General features: G+C 40.4%; 1 protein-coding gene across 2 annotated transcripts; it reads right to left on the bottom strand.

Moving 5' to 3' along the window:
- Positions 1-722: 722 nt before the first annotated feature.
- On the bottom strand, positions 723-14,427 carry RTBDN (retbindin). Of its 2 annotated transcripts, XM_026681509.2 has the most exons (6): positions 14,146-14,427; positions 6,009-6,176; positions 5,524-5,608; positions 5,165-5,293; positions 3,858-3,954; positions 723-2,171 (listed from the first exon to the last, which is right to left on the bottom strand). In XM_026681509.2, exons 2-6 carry the CDS (start codon positions 6,172-6,174, stop codon positions 1,875-1,877), a joined length of 774 nt encoding a protein of 257 aa, XP_026537294.1. In that variant the 5' UTR covers positions 6,175-6,176; positions 14,146-14,427; the 3' UTR covers positions 723-1,874. The 2 variants fall into 2 exon arrangements, with proteins under 2 accessions (XP_026537294.1, XP_087811642.1); XM_087955516.1 differs by lacking the exon at positions 14,146-14,427 and having other exon boundaries at positions 6,009-7,430.
- Positions 14,428-15,287: the final 860 nt, after the last annotated feature.

Here is a 15,287-nt window from a genome sequence, read left to right as displayed (position 1 = left end):
CCTCTTAGCAGGACATAACAGTCCTATTTCAGGGTTATATAATCCAATCTTGAAAGCTTAGCTTAGTCTATAAATAGATAGCTTGTGGCCTGCAGATGCTGTTCCCAGCAACTCCCAAGTAGCATTGATAATGGTGAGATACATTGGGAGTTGTAATTCAACAATATCTGGATGGTTTCTGATTGTTATCAAGTGCAACAATGGAAAGAAGACATTTAATATCCCGTGTGTCATTCAAAAAGTGCTCTTACTACAATGCCAATTGCCCAGATGTCAATATGCTTTCATGCAGTGTGTAACTTGCACACTTGACTATATTTTGTCAACTGGTTTATGATATATGAAAAATAAAAATGATATTTTGAACTATAAATGGAAATTTTACCACATTTCTGTTTAATTTACCACTGTCCATAATGCCATTATGCATTTAACCGGGTTGGCTGTTTCCCTAGTCAAATCTTACCTGTTCTAGTAACAAACTTTTGGGAGTATGGAATATACAATTTGTCAAACTAATGTTATTTTCTCATAAGCCCTTGCACCAGGAAAGTATTGGCAACATTTCAGGATATTACTAATCCTCCTTTATCTGGTGTATGGTAAATTGGGCAGAGAGTTTTCTTTTCAGAGCTGTATACGTACCTTCTAGAATAATCACTAACATTCAATCCTCTACATTGATTTTTTTTCACACATTCTCGTAATAAAACACAAACACGCACTCCTTTTTTATTTTATTTCCCCACAATATTAATAGGTTTGAATCAATCCATAATTTGAAATTTGTAATAAGCGTAGCCAAGGTAAACAATATGAAATACAGCTGATAAATGAGGATGGATGGACAGATAAAGATGGGTCTGTTTTGGATGTATAATATAAGGGAGGTTTAGAGTGAGAGGATAGTTGGTGGGAGAAGCTCAAGGAGCACTATGTAAAGATATGAGCATGAGCATGACAACTCTTGGACTCTCACTGCCACCATTGATTAGATGTTTTTTGACTGGCATATATCTACACTGACCACTTCTGTTTAGATGCTATGTATATTATCCAAGGATTTGAAACCCTTTCCTTGACATGGGTTGTTTATTATGTAATCATGCACTTTTGCACAATATATCTCTCCCTCCCACTCAGATTGGGTTGCTTTGAAAAAGAAATCTGTTTTGGATGTAATCCAGTTTAGTAACCTAGCAATGCTGGTCCTCCAGTAACCATTGCTTTCCAGCATACAAATGAAACAGGAAAGTCAGCCATCCTGGTCTCTAATCTAACTTCCCCTATTTTTCCTTTTCTTTGAGCTCAGGGAGATCCTTCCATTATACTTGAGTCCTACTTGCAATTGTATTTGAAGCCATGGCAACAACCGAGGCTAACTTTTCCAGCACTGATGATTTCACTCCATCCTCCCCTGGCCCCTGTTCATTCTCTCACCGTGCAGATATTATCCTTTAGCTAATTGCTTATGAAGGATGCTTTCCCTTCAACTAATGCTCATTAGTTTTGCATTCTATGACGACTCTTCCTTGAGACAGCTCTTAGGACACAAAGAAGACAGAGAGGGAAATGCTTACTGTTCTCTAACACCTTTTCTACTCTGGGTATTTGGGGAATCTTGGTTCCAGGCAAGTTCCCAAGAGGTGCCCTAATGGTGTAACCTCTATTGCTAGGGCATAGGGCTCAAGAGTCCTGGAAGGTGCCAGATTCACAGCCTACGCCATGAGATGCACAAGAGTTGTAGAAGATGGCAGGAAGCTGGTAGTATAGGATGTGACAGAATTGCATAGATCACAAGCGATCCCCCCCAAGCTCCAGGCAATCACTGGAGAGGGGGCTTTTTTTTCTTCTGGAAGGATGGTTACCTTGGATTAGAATCCACTTCCACTTCCCTCCATATCTTCCACAAAAATAGAATGCTTCTGCAGATTCCTTCTTAGGCGCTGAAGTAACAGGTTGCCTCTGCAAGGGCTCACGCGATCTTTTCTTTCTTTGCCTGCCTTGTTGATGTCTATCTCTTTTAGGCTGTTGCTCTCTTTGAGGTGAGAATAAGAGGTGGAGAAGGCTGTGTCAGAGCCATCCAGCATCAGGCACTGGCAAGGGTCAGTGCTTACTATGAAAGCATCATCCCAGATGTTCTCACACAGCTCCTTGCCATCCTTATACATCTAAGGGGAAAAAAGAGGCCCGTGTTACAAAAAAAAAAAAAAGTCTTCCTTGGGAGGTACTCCTCAAACCCTATTCAGGTTGGAAAGCAACTGGAATAGAAGTTTAGAAACTTAGGAATATAAAAAGTATTGCAGTCTTCCCCCCCAAAAGGCATGATGCAAAGAACCTGAGCAGCAGGATTTGTTTTCTAAAAATGAGAACCATTGCTATTTAACTTTTTCAGGAAGTCATGTTCCTGTCCCTAATGGTGATTGTTCTATTCCTTGTGTAGAATATAACTCATATTTCTATGTGGGAATACTATGATAGGCTTCATAATATTAAAGACACTTCATTTATTAATGTTGCCCAGATACTTTTATGGTTAAAAAAGGGTTAAAAGTGGCAGGTGAATCCATAAAATGGCCATCAGCTACCACCACTTTCTAACAAAAGTATATTTCCTATCAGCTTCAAGACAAGCCACCATCATCCTTTGCCTGCATTTCAATTTCAGTATACAAGTTACATGTTATTGAAAGAGACAATCCAATCATTTTTAGTGAGAGGTTAGTAGAAAATAATGGACAATTCTTGCTTCTTTCAATCACTATATTTCATGGTAAATAACCCTTGTCTATCAGTAACTATTCCAGTCCTGTATATATGTTTATAACCAAAGATCAAACTGTTGCTTTCTAAGTTCCACAATATTTCAAGAAAACAAACACAATTGTGGCAAGGAGTTAGCAAAGATAAGGGAGCTGTTACTGCTACAAAAGCTTTAACTTTCAGATATTTTTCATTTGAATTTGCCAGTTGCAGATTTTTCAGTCACAAACACCATTAGTATTCATAGAAAGCTAATTTTATATAAACTAACAGTATGTAATGAGTTCATGAAGACCATTGGGAAATGGCAGGATGTAGGAAACAAAAAACCTACAAGGAAGAAAACATTTATCTATAAACATTTGGCTATATCTGGCATTTTTTTCTTTCCATTTCCTATTCCTATCCCTACCCTCTGACAATACTTTTCTTTGATTTGTTTTTCTTGAGTGTTAGAAATCATTCAGATTTGAGGAAAAGCAAGGCTTGCTATAAAAGTCACATGAGTTAAACTCAAATTGTTCTGGGCATGTGTTCTTAACACTGAAAACTTTGGATTGTTTTTTAGTGTAATTGGTGCCTTTCAGGAAAATGCAGTTCCTGTTTTTCTCCCCACTTTCTAGTTACTCTTCTCAAACATGCTTCAGTTTCGGAAGCCACAGCCTACGCATCATTTTCAGGCCCTGTATAAACATATGCCATATGTTCCCTCACATAAACATACTATGATCTCATCCAATGCATACACATTTTAAAAAACATTGGTCTGAATTCTGAAATTAGGTTTTTTTGTATTTCTGAAACTCCTGTACTCCATATGTGAAGATATCTGTACTTTTAACCCCTTCCCCTCTGAAGGGGCAAACTGTTCAGCTGAAAGAGATTAATCACCCAAAGTAGCTTTAATTAGATTGTATGTATATGTGCATGTTTGTCTGTTTGTTCTGGTCCAATTTGTCTTTTGCCTTGGTTTTGCCTACTTTTGGGAATGTTGTCTCCAACAAAGTGGCCCTTGGCACAGATACCTTTATGCTGTAGCAAGAAACAGAAGGACGGTTCTGCTTGTGGCTAAGCAGCACCTTTAGTGTCCTCACCTGGCCAAAGGAATGGCATTCCTGACTACAGTTACGTCCGTCAGCTCCCCAGGGCCGGTTGCCAGGGCAGGTCAGATCCTCTCTGCAAGCGTCGTACCTGAGGGGACAATAAGTTTGAGTGATATGAAAGACAGCTCATTGGCATTTGACTCAATACCAATAGACCCAAATTCACTCAGTGAGACTTATGATAAGAATTTGAATTTGAAACTCCCCAGAGTAAGCCCCTACCCTTTTCAATTTAGGGGAGAACCTCAGATTTTTATATTAAACCAAAAAAAGCTGACATTCTTTCACTTGCTGGGTTAATTTTTACACTAGTTGCTAGTAGCTTCTCTGCCCTTCTCTGAACACCCTACCCCACAGATTTATTCATTTTTAAAATAATATACTTTATCACAAAATAATAAAAGCAAAAGGATGGGAATGTTCTCCAAGCAACATTTGTATTCCCTTGCTACCCAAGTCAAATTTCTAAACCTAAATCCTTCCTTTTGCCTGATGTTAATTTTCCTGAATGGAATCACTTAATCTTGTCAGGAAATTTTTTTTAAAATTTTAAAAATATTATTCCCCTAATAGCAAGGTTGAACCAATAGAGAATAGGACACTAGTTTTCTCAAATATTCAGTAATTTAAAATGACTACATCAGATTAGTATATGTTTGCTTTGTAGATGGTAGCAAAGGCCTATGCTGCCATCTAGTGCTTATCCAGATTTTTGCACCCCAATCATGGTAATCCTAAATAGGTAAAGGTAAAGGTTCCCCTTGCACACACATGCGAATCGTTTCCAGCTCTAGGGGGCAGTGCTCATCTCCATTACAAAGCCGAAGAGCCAGCACTATCTGAAGACGTCTCCATGGTCATGTGGCCAGCCTGACTAAATGCCAAAGGTGCACGGAACGCTGTTACCTTCCCACCAAAGTGGTCCCTATTTTTCTACTTGCATTTTTACATGCTTTCGAACTGTTAGGTTGGCGGAAGCTGGGACAAGTAACGGGAACTCACTCCGTTACGGGGTGCTAGGGATTTGAACCACCGAACTGCCTAAATAAATCCTAATAACACTTCTATAAATAATGGCCTTAAATATATGTGTCTCTTCAGAAATATGGGCTCTTCTTTTCAGATAACAGGTAAAGGATCACGGTTCTATTTAGCCCGATGTACATATGTATGCTTTCAATCACGACAACAGAGCTATTTGTTAAGTTTCTCTTGTGTCTTCTACCTTCAACAGGTACTGTACTTAATTCTTCCTCCCTAGCAGGTCTTCTTCTAGATGTGAAGACGTGATAACTTACCACTGGTCACAGAAATTCTGGCAGAGAGGTACAGCCATCAGGGCTGTGGGTTGTTCAGGGTGAGGCCATTGAGCAGCAATGGGGGAGCAGTGGTAAAAACAGTCCAATTGCTGAAGGTACTCCTCACACCTGCCAAAATGAATGAAACAACAGCAAGCTTAAATATTTGACCCTAAAATGCAGGGGAGAAAAGTAAGGCAGGCATCAGTCCCGTTCCCCCCGCTTTCTTGGTATTTAGTGATCGGAAAGGCTGGCAGAGGAAAGGTCATGAGACAGGACCCAGCTTCACAAGCCATAGGGGCCCATGGCTGGCATAGGTGGGATCCCCTTCTTTTCAGAAGAGCAGCCTTGGGGATGACCTGATGCTGAGGCTTCCACAACGATTCCAAGATCCAGCACCGACTTTGGAAAGTTCCTGGGCAACTTCTGATGAGCAACAGGCATCTATGGAAAGAAATCTTCTGTCATTATCTCTATGTCTTGGGGTTGAGAATAGCTATAGTATTAGTCTACTGAAAACTACCCCTCCAACAATTGCAGTCCAGACCAAGGAAGATGTATGCCAGATGAACCCAATCAAAATCTGGTTATAGACTCTCAGCAAGACAAAAGTTGTGTGTGTGTATGTGTGTGTATGTGTGTATGTATATTATTTTGACTTATCTTGTTTTCAGGATTTTAATTGTAAGGCACCCAGTTGCTTTGGTGTGAAGGGCCTTGAAATCACCACCACCATCATCACCATCTATATTATGGATATTTTATACCCCCTCATCCTACCATACTCTCATTTTCTCTCTCTGTTACATAATTCTACAAGTTTCTATAGAGAAGCCATACTTACTTTCTGCATAAATCTGGCAGATGCCCAACTCTTCTTTTGCGCTTGGATTGATGTTGTGCATCCCTCCAGATAAGCAGTGATCTTCTGTATCCTTTGCATTGACCCAAAACATGGTCAGTGCCAAAGCCATCACCATTATCCAATTGGTATTGCCACCACCTCTCATGACTGGAATATCAAGGGCAGAGGAAACGGAAAAAATGAATCTGTGGAGAGGCTTACTTCTCTGTTTTCAAGCATGCTAGCCAGCCAATCAGGTTATAGGAGATGGGTCCCCATGGCCCAGGTATATCTTTCCCCCAGTAATGCCCTGGATACATTGTACTTTCATCTCTGCCCAACAATTCCCTGAATCCTGCTTCTTTCTTGATAAGCTACTAAGATGCTGCAATTGCATTATTCCTATTGTTCATCTCTAGCTGTGGTCTACTTTCATTGCTAGGTAATTCAAGGCAGCCAACTGTAGGCAATTCTACAGCACCCAGATGATGGCTAGCTGTCATGACAAACACCAGCAGCTCCCTTCTTTAAGAGAAGATATTCTTAAGAAAAATGTGAATGCTTCCCTCTTCATGGAGAAATTAAGAAATGTGCAAGCAAATAGCTCATTTATGTAAACAAGCATGCAACGGGGAAGGACACACTTCCAGGAAAGATTTATACGAACGAGGTGGGCAAAGAAAAAGAGGGTTGTGGTTTTCACCCCAGTTCAGCCTGCAGGAATTTTCCAGGGATTACCAGGCTGTGGAAAGTGCCAATTGGTTTATGACAAGACATAAAAGTCACTGCTGAGGAATGTAACTACATGGGATGTCACAAGCAATGTGTGGAGAGGTGTCCCTGTTATAAATCTGCCCCCTGAACTAGAGGGCAATTTGGCCTTGCAATGATATTTTGCTTAAATGAACACCTTCTCGGTTGCATTTGCTATTGGCTGTAAACCTCACCTTCAGGGATAGATTAAATATGGAGAGAAAGGACAATTTTTTACCAGAAGAACCCAAGGAAGGTTTGATCCATCTGAGGAATAGAATATTAATATGGGAGTGTTGAAAACTTGGCCACTTGAGACTACACCTCACATCTCTTTCATTTTTATTTTCCTTGCTTCTTTGGGTTGAAAAACGTTCCTTCAGATGCTTAGTAATCATTCTTCTTTCCCCTCGTGGAATGGGGAAAAAAAAAACCCATCGAAATGAAACACAGATGAAAGGGAGGTAGTTATGGTCAGTCAAAAAGCCTGAAGCTGATGGCGTGATGAAAAAAAACCAGCTTTGGGACCTGAGGCTGATGGCGTGTCATTGCAGAGGTGTATCAGCACCACTAAGCCAGCCTGTCTGTCTCCTGAAGCTCAGCGTGCATTACCACCTATGGACACACACGTCTTGTGTCTGTCAATTCTGTCTAAGCCTCATCTGTGGAAAGATGTGGGCTTTAATTAATGTTTGCAAAGTGTTCTGATAAGCCTGAAGATAGCATTGCAGTAGAATTGTGCGGCGGGGGGAGGAAGAGGATAGCACCAGAGACAGAGAAACAGCAGAGACATAAGATGCTTAACAGACAATATAAAGCCCATCACATCTTAACGCCTGCTTCCTGATGCAGCTTGTACACCTTCTTTCAAATTTGGCTGTTTATTTTTGTTTTATTGCATTTATAAAATATTACCAGTACAACAAAAATATAAATGTCAAATTTGATATATTTAAAGGGTAACAGTTACAAATACCCTACGTAATATGCAATTAGAGAAGAAAAAAAATTCATGGTAATATGTAATTGCAAAGAAAGTCAGTGTAAACTTTGACAAAATATCCATCCATCCATCCATGCTCCACTGTTGTATGCCAAATGTCAACTTAATTTTCCAATGTTGCAACTTAGTTCTTTGACAATCCCTGCCCACTCTAGAAATATTAGTCATATGAGTAATCGAGTTCATAAAGTCCAAAATATTGGGGACCTCGACACTGTGCATTTTGCACATTCAGAAATCACTTTGTTTCCTAGCATGTTATCTTTCTTCTGTCCCCTGTGAAATTCCGCATATACTTCCTGCAATTGCGGGTCCTGAAAAGTAATGAGCCTTTGTTAAAAATGATAGAAATAAAACCGAAGTCTCCCCACTTCCAAGTTATAGATTCCAAACATTGTCTACAGAGGATTTTCGTTTTCTACAGAGGGGAACATACATTGGTGAACGAAAAACATTTGATCCATACTTCCTGCAGCTTTTGTTGTTAGGTCCTTGAGGGTAAAATCTCACAACAGCAACTATTTTCAAGGCAAGGTGTCTCTCTACCCCATCCTTTCTTTTGTGATATCAAATTTTGGTGAGGCAGCCCATGAAATATGAGTCTAGATTTCCAGTTCCCTAGAAACAGTGTCACCTTAAGTAATAGGATGCAGAAATTTGACAAGAAATCTTTGTTTCAAAGCAATGGATAATGAATAAAATCAGCTTCCTAATGCCTCCTAGCTAAGATATGGCTAAGACAAAATGATCTGATTTCCTCATATTAAACTATTGCTTTTTAAATCAGTTGATGAATAAACATAACTGGTTATGTTTAAGCACTATGCTAAGCCAAAATCAATAAAATTATTTTTTGGCCAGATTTGCTTATTATAGTATGCTATGAGTTCTCAGATATACTTTTTGATTAAAACACAATATATGGGGTTTATCCAGCACTCTAGATAAAAAAATCATGGTTTACAAACTTCAATTTTATTTACTTTTAAATTTTACATGTTACCTTTAAAACCAAGGGTTTCCCCCACCCCCAAATAATTGGTTATTATGCCAAGAGTGAAATGCTTAATTTTCATCAGCTTAGCTCAAGCAGGATCTACATAATATCTCCTTTAGTATTAAAGAAATTTTAGTGATAGGTACCTGCAGCCAATTCAAAGTTCTATGATAGCATTCATGGTGCTACTAAAAGTAAAACACGAATACAGGTAATCCTCAACTTCCTTTAGTGACCATTCAAAGTTACAAAGGTGTTGAAAAAAGAGATTTATGACCATTTTTCACACAACATCGCCTCCCTATAATCATGTGATCAAAATTCCGACACTTGGCAACTGGTTCATATTAATGAATCCCAGAGTCATGTGATCCTCTTTTACAACCTTCTGATGAGCGAAGTCAACGGAGAAACTAATTCACTTAACAACCATGTTCCGAAATTGAGCAACTGCAGAGGTTCACTTAACAATGGTGACAAGAAAGGTCGTAAAATGTGGCAAAACTCACTTAACAAATGTTTCATTTAGCAACATAAATTTTGGGCTCAACTGTGGTTGTAAGTCGAGAACTGCCTGTATATAAGTTGTCAGTAGTCTAATTTATCTCATGTTTTGTTAGGGCGCTTGCAATTCTAGTATTAAATACCATGAGAACTGAAAAAGAATATAGATGCAGTGTGTGGAATATTAATGGTGGCACTAAGACAGAAGAAACTACGTCGCAGGATATGAAACTGGAGAAACACAGCAGCCTGTGGAGATAAATACCTAATTTCAACCAAACCCCAACTGATTAGCTGTCTGGGAAAGGAGAATGAATTGTGTTTCCTGTGGTTTCTCCCAAACTTTCCAGGAGGACAAGATTAATGGGAATGGGAATTGTGTCATGATGTCGGGGATCTTTTCCTCCCAGATGCATCAATAAAGCTTTGACATTCAATGAAATGAAAAATGAAAAAAAATATGGCACTGCTTTGAAAAACCATGGGCGGGAGAACCATCAGTGCAGAATCATCCTATCTGCATTTATTACTCCAAAGTTTTGGTCACATCTCTGTTTCAGCTGTCATTAATAACCGTGTGCTTCCATGTCAAGCCCTGTCTCATAAATCTTATTTCATAAAATACAAATTACAGGCTGGTTTGATGCTCAGAAGTATTTGTCAGTATTTCCCCCTCTCTGCTGCAAAAGGTGGCAGCGCTTAATTGAACTTGTCTGGGTTCAAAAGCTAAGCAGGGTCAGACCTGGCTAGTACATGGATGGGAGACTATCAGGAAATTTCAGGGCTGTAGATTAAAAGATATCTTGGAGGAAGGCAACAACAAACCATTTTTCATGCTGCTGCCAAGAAATGTAATGCACGTCTATAAATCCCCAGGAGCCAAGCTTAACTCAAAGGACATATTACCTTTAATACAACACACACATATACAGTACGCAGGTCACCATAAAGAAGAATGATAGTTCTTCCTGTCATGCATGGTCATGTGCATACAAAGGGGAGGGAAGTAATACAATGTGTTATGTACAAATTTCATCTCTTAGTACTTACACAAAAAGGCAGAATTTGGATTATGATGGTATGACATGTTTCCACCTTTGCCTGTTATCAAGGCTAGCTGCAGAAACCTCTGCCTCTTCCTTATTCCCCTCCCACCACCTCTGGATTGCTTGAAAAGACTAAGCCACAATTCCAATTTCAGATGATAAATTAAACAAAGCATGACTGGTGTCATCTGTACCATCTTAGCTGGCCTGCTTGTGGAAGATCAGTAAGGGTTTGTCAATAACCTATAATGTGGCATCAGATAATGAAAACAGCCAGGAACTTTCCAAGTAGCCATGGATTTGGCTATGAATCCAGTTCTTTGGAGTCTACTTCAGCAAGTTTCCTTTGGTTTCTAATTTTTATGGTCTCCCCATTTGATTGTAAGCAATCCCAGTTCCAGACTCTTTCTTGAAATCTCAAAGACCTGGAATAGGAATATTTGTCTAACCTCACTTTACATGCATGCTTCCTTTTTCATCCTATGCAAACATAACTTGCTTTCCCTTATGGTATTTTTCGTGACTCCAGTAGTCCCGTAAACTGGAAAGGTAGGAGACCTGCTGTTTGAAAATAAATAATGGCATCCTAGTTTATAAGACTAGTTTTGCTAGCCTGAATGAATTCAAATTTGAAGCGATTGTCATCCTAAGAGTTGGAGGCAACCCCTCCATTGCTTCTGCACCCAATAAGATCCACTTTAGAGCTAAATAGCTAAATTTTTATGGAGGGATATTCTCTATGCCTAGGAGCACGAAGGGGTCATCCATTATTAAACCTCCCTTTCTTGGCTGACATTGAACAGTGACTCTCCCATGGCTTTATTATGAACCATCCTTTTATTCCCTGGCACACAGCCTGGAAAATACTGATGGCCTCAATCCCAACACAGATTAGGGACAAGTTTCACTGAGCAACTGTCATTCTTGTGGCTGCAATTATGGTGATCAGTTTCTCCAGTGGTCACAGTGGAGCACAAGAAGGCAACCCTTAGAAGTAAAAAGTTCTATGAACACATGTCAAGGATATTAGGCTTCCTTGCTCATTTTTTGTTTTATGAACAAGTCTGATTTGCAAGACATCTTCAAGAAACCAGCCAAAAACATATCAGGTCAGATTAGAATTAACAGGATTCCATCCATATAGCTTTTAAAAGAGCATCTTACTTGGGATTTTATTTAAATCAAAGCTGACCTCCAGAATTTAGTGTGTATATTTGTGCGGGGGCAAGGGGTTGTTTTAAATTAGAGGAAAAGATTTCATAAAGTGCTTTTCCTGATTATGTATCCATAATATTTTAGTAGGCTTATGGACAAAAATCCCGGCATTTTAATTTTCTTATTTTAGCAGACAGATACGCAAGGAATCGATGGATATGGGGTTATGCTTTTCTCCTTCTCAAGATAAATGCTTATGGTTTCACTCAAATTATAATTCAACCCTACACCATGTGTACGTAGCAACTCACTTTTCAAGTTTCAGGAACCCAAAAATCTTTGCCAATATATTCTATAGATAACACTGATTTGCACATGGAAAATAACATACACACAAAAATAAACTTTCTTTAGAATCTGTAACTATAAGCATCATTTTCTGAAAAGAAGTCTCATGAAGTTCAAAAGAATTTCTCTCCCAACCACTGGGTATATATGATCACATTCTTACTAGACTACCATCTATTGATTTAAGAGTCCGCAAACATGCAGAATGAATTAAGAATGGGTGCTTACTTTAAAGTCTGCCCTATTCCTTAGAGCAATTTTCACAAAATAACAAGTAACAAGTTCTTTATTCATTTCGTATTTGCCTGCTTTCTTAATCTTAATCCTCTTAATCTAAAATTTATTAGAAATTAACTCAGTAAACTTTGCTTATTTGGGGCTCGTGCTGTTCAACACAATAGTTCATTAATAAACTATGTGCCTTTCTCTCCCTATAGGGTCCCCCCCCCATCTGTCTGTCTGTCTGTCTGTTTCTCTCTCACACATACAGAGTCACACACACATACTTCTAAAAAATTGAAGCAAACTCTTGTGCTTTTGAGTACAATCTTATTTATCTACATAGATGTAGTATGCATAAACTCCAACTGAATACCCTTTTCTGGTTTGAGTTTACCCTATTGCAGAAGTCTCCATAACCATCATAGAGTTCCATATTTACTTTAGGATGCAGGTTATATTAAAACTGCTGCCAACAAAGACCTGTTTAAAAATTATGATTAATTTCATTTATTCATAAGTTTAACTGTTCATAAACTCCACTATGCACAATTTAAAGGGGGAGAGGGAGGGGAGGGGAGGCTATGTTGCACAGCCTGTCTAGTGAAGTGACACTCCCCACACACCACAATCCCCAGATCGGGAGGGTCCCATCCATCTGGGCTTTCAGAAGATTGTGAAGACCTGTGTTTTTTTTTTTCTCCTAGGCATTGGGCAAGAATATAGAGTCAGCCCAATATAGGCATGGTGTGTGTGATAGAGTTTATGGTGCCTGGTGATCTTATTATGACTGTTTTGATAGGGTGTCATTTGCTGGAGTTGAACAAATCTCCTTAGAGGTTTATTTATATTGTCTTTGTTGTTTGTTTTTAGCTGCCCAGTGTTCATATACAGGTGGTCATATAAAATGTCTAGTAGCTCAATAAACAAAAGATAAACTTTATGGCCATTCAGTTGAGGTGGGTGGTTCCAATTTGGAATAGTGGATGACCCCTCTTGTCACTCATAAGAGTTTTTGAAGAAGTGTCCTATATTTCAGGATTTAAAAAACAAATTTTTTTCAATAGTCTATGATAATGAATCCCCTGAATTAAACTGCAGCCCAACATTTAATCTTAGATACCTCGGTGCACCGATACCGAATGAATGAATGCATTTGGTATGACACCCATACTTTACAAACCTAGCAGGTTTCCATGCGTTATGCCAATGAGGGGTTCCCTCTTATCCTTGGTTATAATTTTGCAATGCCACGATTTTAATTGCATTCGAATGCCAACCCCCACCTCCCCCCCCCCAATGCATCCAAAGCTATTTTAAATTAAAATTAGGTCGGTAAGAAAAAATCACACCCCTCCTCATACCGAGGGAAGAAAGACCGAGCAAGAGTTTCTCCTTTGCCCTGAAATCTTTTGAGACTAAACTAAAATGGATACCTGAAGAATCTCTCTCTGTGTGTCTCTGTCTCTTATTTATTTATTTTGTCAAGCGATTATAAGAGGTATAAGTATAAACATAGTTATGAATATATGAAATGGATACATATAAGAAAAATAAAACAGAAACAATAGGACAGGGATGGTAGGCACGTTGGTGCGCTTATGCACTCTCTCTCTCTCTTTCTTCCTCCCTCCCTTTCTCTCCCTCTCTCTTTCTCTCTTTTCCTTCCGAAAAATCGATTCGGCAAATAGCACCCCGGTCTCTCCTCAGTAGTAGTCTTCAGATGTGAATTGAAGCCGCACTGCAGCCGCACGTTAATTTACAGGCGCCTCTACTTTCAGCAACCCCATCCAGGCTCCGGTGGGCGCGGAGTGGGGTGGGGGTGCCTGCAGAGAATCGAGAGTTAACTTTTCAGCAACCCCCTCCAATCCCGCGATCCAAACCGAGCTGACTTCTCCGCATCCCGAGTAGCTTCCCCCACCCACCCCGCGCTCCGCATCCACTTCTCCCGGCTTTCGCTTTCTTGCGCCCCTTTCCTGGGCCATCTGTGGGGTTACGTTGCATGCGGGGGGAGGAGGACGCGGGGGCGACGATCGCCTCCCTGTTCTCGACTCCGGACGGGCTTCGCAGTTGTGATCCGGCAGGGCAACCCCGTTCCGCGGGACGCCTTACCTGGAAGCCGCGCGAGCCGCCTGCCCGATCCGAAGGCTGTCGCCTCGTTTCCCTGGGCGAGAGTTTCGCCCGAACGAGCCCCCGATCTCCCGGTTCTGATCCGGAGGAGCTGCGTCGCCGCCGCCGCCGCTGCTCTTCTTCACCGCGCTCTGCTTTGAAGCAAAGAAGCCGAACTGCCGCCGCCGCCGCTGCGGCAATATACCAACCCTCTCCCCCGCCCCCCGCCCCACCTCCGCCCCCCTGGCTCTCACTCGCCTGTCCCAATCGCCGCCAGACGCCCGCCCGTCAGCTCTCGGGCAGGTTCCCCAAGGCGGCACCTGGTTGGGTAAAGGAGAAAACACTTTCTCCGCCGAGGACTTTCGAGGCAGGGCGTCTGGCCCGGGCTCCACGCGCTGTTCCCAAAGCAAGTCTCTTATCCTCAGCAGGAGGAGGAGGAGGAATGACTTTTGCCATTCAGATGAACAGCCACCGGTAGATGAAGTTATCTAATGTTTCAAAAAGTAGTAATTGGGTTTAACCATCCCCGGTACTTCTTGTGGCAATGCGTTCCGAAAGACCTCACAAATCGCTCGCCTGGATCTACTGCCTCACTTGAAGTAATCGGGAAAGAAGAAAGTTATTTTATTGCATAAGCAGATTGCATTTGATCTCTGTTTAAGATGTTTCTTTCTGCTACTAAAATGGGAGGATCAACAGAATTAACTGCATGAAATTAACTTATACAATCTGTCATCTATCTATCTATCTATCTATCTATCTATCTATCTATCTATCTATCTATCTATCTATCTATCTATCTACCAATATAGATCTATCTATCTATCTATCTATCTATCTATCTATCTATCTATCTATCTATCATCTATCTATCTATCTATCTTCTATCTGTCTCTCACACCATACAGTTCTAGGTGTTTTGCAATGCACATTCAACAGAACCACATGAAATTAATTTATTGGTTTATGCAGCTCTTCAGATAGAGAGCCACTATTTTTATTTTGTCCATCAGTAATTTGGAACTCTGAGCCTTCACAGTATGATCCTCTTTTTAAAATGCGAGGCGCAGCTTTCACCAGCAAGAAATTCTGCCAGACTGGCCTTTGGTCTGAGCCAGCAGGGAACATCACACATTCTGATGCAG

Source organism: Notechis scutatus, chromosome 2, assembly GCF_049901735.1.
Source record: "Notechis scutatus isolate UNSWTSFEM ecotype Mainland chromosome 2, rNotScu1.2, whole genome shotgun sequence".
Taxonomy (NCBI): Eukaryota; Metazoa; Chordata; class Lepidosauria; order Squamata; family Elapidae; genus Notechis; species Notechis scutatus.
The sequence above is the reverse complement of the archived record's forward strand: the minus strand, read 5'-3'. Positions and strand labels throughout refer to the sequence as shown.

Excerpts from the sequence above, each read along its gene's own strand:
- RTBDN (XM_026681509.2), bottom strand. The coding sequence starts at position 6,174 with ATGAGAGGTGGTGGCAATACCAATTGGATAATGGTGATGGCTTTGGCA. Across the intron at positions 3,955-5,164 it reads CAGAATTTCTGTGACCAGTG|GTACGACGCTTGCAGAGAGG; the intron begins GTAAGTTATCAC and ends TTGTCCCCTCAG. Across the intron at positions 2,172-3,857 it reads AATGCCATTCCTTTGGCCAG|ATGTATAAGGATGGCAAGGA; the intron begins GTGAGGACACTA and ends TTTTCCCCTTAG.